This window comes from Mus caroli, chromosome 8, assembly GCF_900094665.2.
Source record: "Mus caroli chromosome 8, CAROLI_EIJ_v1.1, whole genome shotgun sequence".
Classification (NCBI taxonomy): Eukaryota; Metazoa; Chordata; class Mammalia; order Rodentia; family Muridae; genus Mus; species Mus caroli.
In genome coordinates, this window is record NC_034577.1 from 13001580 (window position 1) to 13003153 (window position 1574).

The 1574-nt window shown below is 39.1% G+C and overlaps 1 protein-coding gene across 1 annotated transcript in view; it reads right to left on the minus strand.

Annotated features, from left to right (window-relative positions):
* The window catches only part of Csmd1 (CUB and Sushi multiple domains 1), a 1596626-nt gene that overhangs the window by 772772 nt on the left and 822280 nt on the right, over positions 1-1574 (minus strand). The window contains exon 4 of the mRNA XM_029480674.1: positions 997-1191. Coding sequence (XP_029336534.1) covers positions 997-1191 — 195 coding nt within the window. The remainder of the gene's footprint in view (positions 1-996; positions 1192-1574) is intronic.

The following is a 1574-nucleotide window of genomic DNA, read 5'->3' on the forward strand; positions in this document are numbered from 1 at the left end:
CCCAAGCTGATGTCAAACTATGTAGCAGATGGTGACTTCGAACCCTGATATTTCTATTTCTGTTTTCTAAGTGCCGGGATCACTGGAGTGAGACACCATGCCNGGCAAACTTTTCTTTCACTATCTGATAAATTGACATCANCATTTACACCAGTGGGTGGGTGGGAGATTAAACCATGGGACTGCCTTCCTGACGTCTCATTAAAACTTTAATAACTACTAACCTGTCCTTTTATTTCTAGATCAACAAGATGATACTTTCTTAGAAACCCCCAATCCAGGATTTAATACATTTTCCCTCAAAGACAGCAATAGCACAATTATTCCACCAGAGAGACTGAACTTACCAGGGACTGTGGAAAGACACTAACTCACAGAAACGTGGTCCATTGTTCTGTGGTTACCTTGTACCAATTGCCAGAGTGTTAGAAGAGCCTTTAGAAGAGATTGAGTTGTTTAATTTTGTTTAACTATCTTTAAATTTTAATGTGGAATGGGTAAACAAAGGAGCATGAGATAAAACAAACAAACAAGATAAGCTTAGTGACTCAAGCCTGAAATCATAGCTCTCAGAAACCNGAGGCAGGACAATCACTANGGATATGAGGATACAGAGATAAAACAATGAAGAAAAAGCTAGAAGAAAGAAGAAGAAATCCATTAATGATCAGGACACTTAACCAAGGTGACTCTATACATAGAAATGTGTAAATAGAATGTGTAAATAGAAATGTCTATGAAAGGGATAGGANGAAATATGGACATTTGAGCTCTAACAGCTGGGCTAGCTAAGGTCTTAGCATGGTTTTATGTTTGTTTGTTTGTTTGTTTTTGCTTTTTCCATGTTGTGTCTTGTTTCTTTTGAAAGTAGGGTGGACGAAAGGATACCCTGCCCAATGCTGTTTCATTTAACTAGATATGAAGTTGTGAATGTCAGCTTCAAAGCCACAACCTAGGCACAGGCTACCCTTCTCAGGGGCACTGTGGTAAACCTACCTCTGCAAAAAGGAGCTGGGAAGTCCCAGGATGCACCATTCCCAGGGCTGACAATGCAAGTCAGAATGGCGTGACCTTCCAAGATGTAGCCCGAGAGACAGCTGTACCTGATCTTGTCGCCTATGTTGAACCTCGTGCCGTGGAGAACTCCTTTCAGTATCTCCCCAGGGTTTCCACACGTGTGACTAGGTAAAACTGTTGGAGGGAGAAAAGGAAATTGAAGAAAATGTTCCATGAAGATGCATTTGTACCATAAAATAAGCACTATGCTTGAACTACTAAAATCCGAAAGTTCCCGCAATAGAAAAATAGATCCCTGCACTTATGAGCTAAACAGAAAATGTGTCCAGAGTTTCAAACATCAGCCCTGCCACATTTTCATAATGGCTTTTGGAAAGTGTAAACAAATATATTTGGTTAAAGGAAAAACCTACACTTCTATTCATATTTTGTCTTCCATTAGAGATCTAGATTATTTTGGTAATAAGAAGATTTCATATGATACAGGAAAAGTCAAAGAGCTGAGAAAATAATGTCTGAGTTGAGGTATGGATGCATCCCATTTGTTTTTTTTTTTT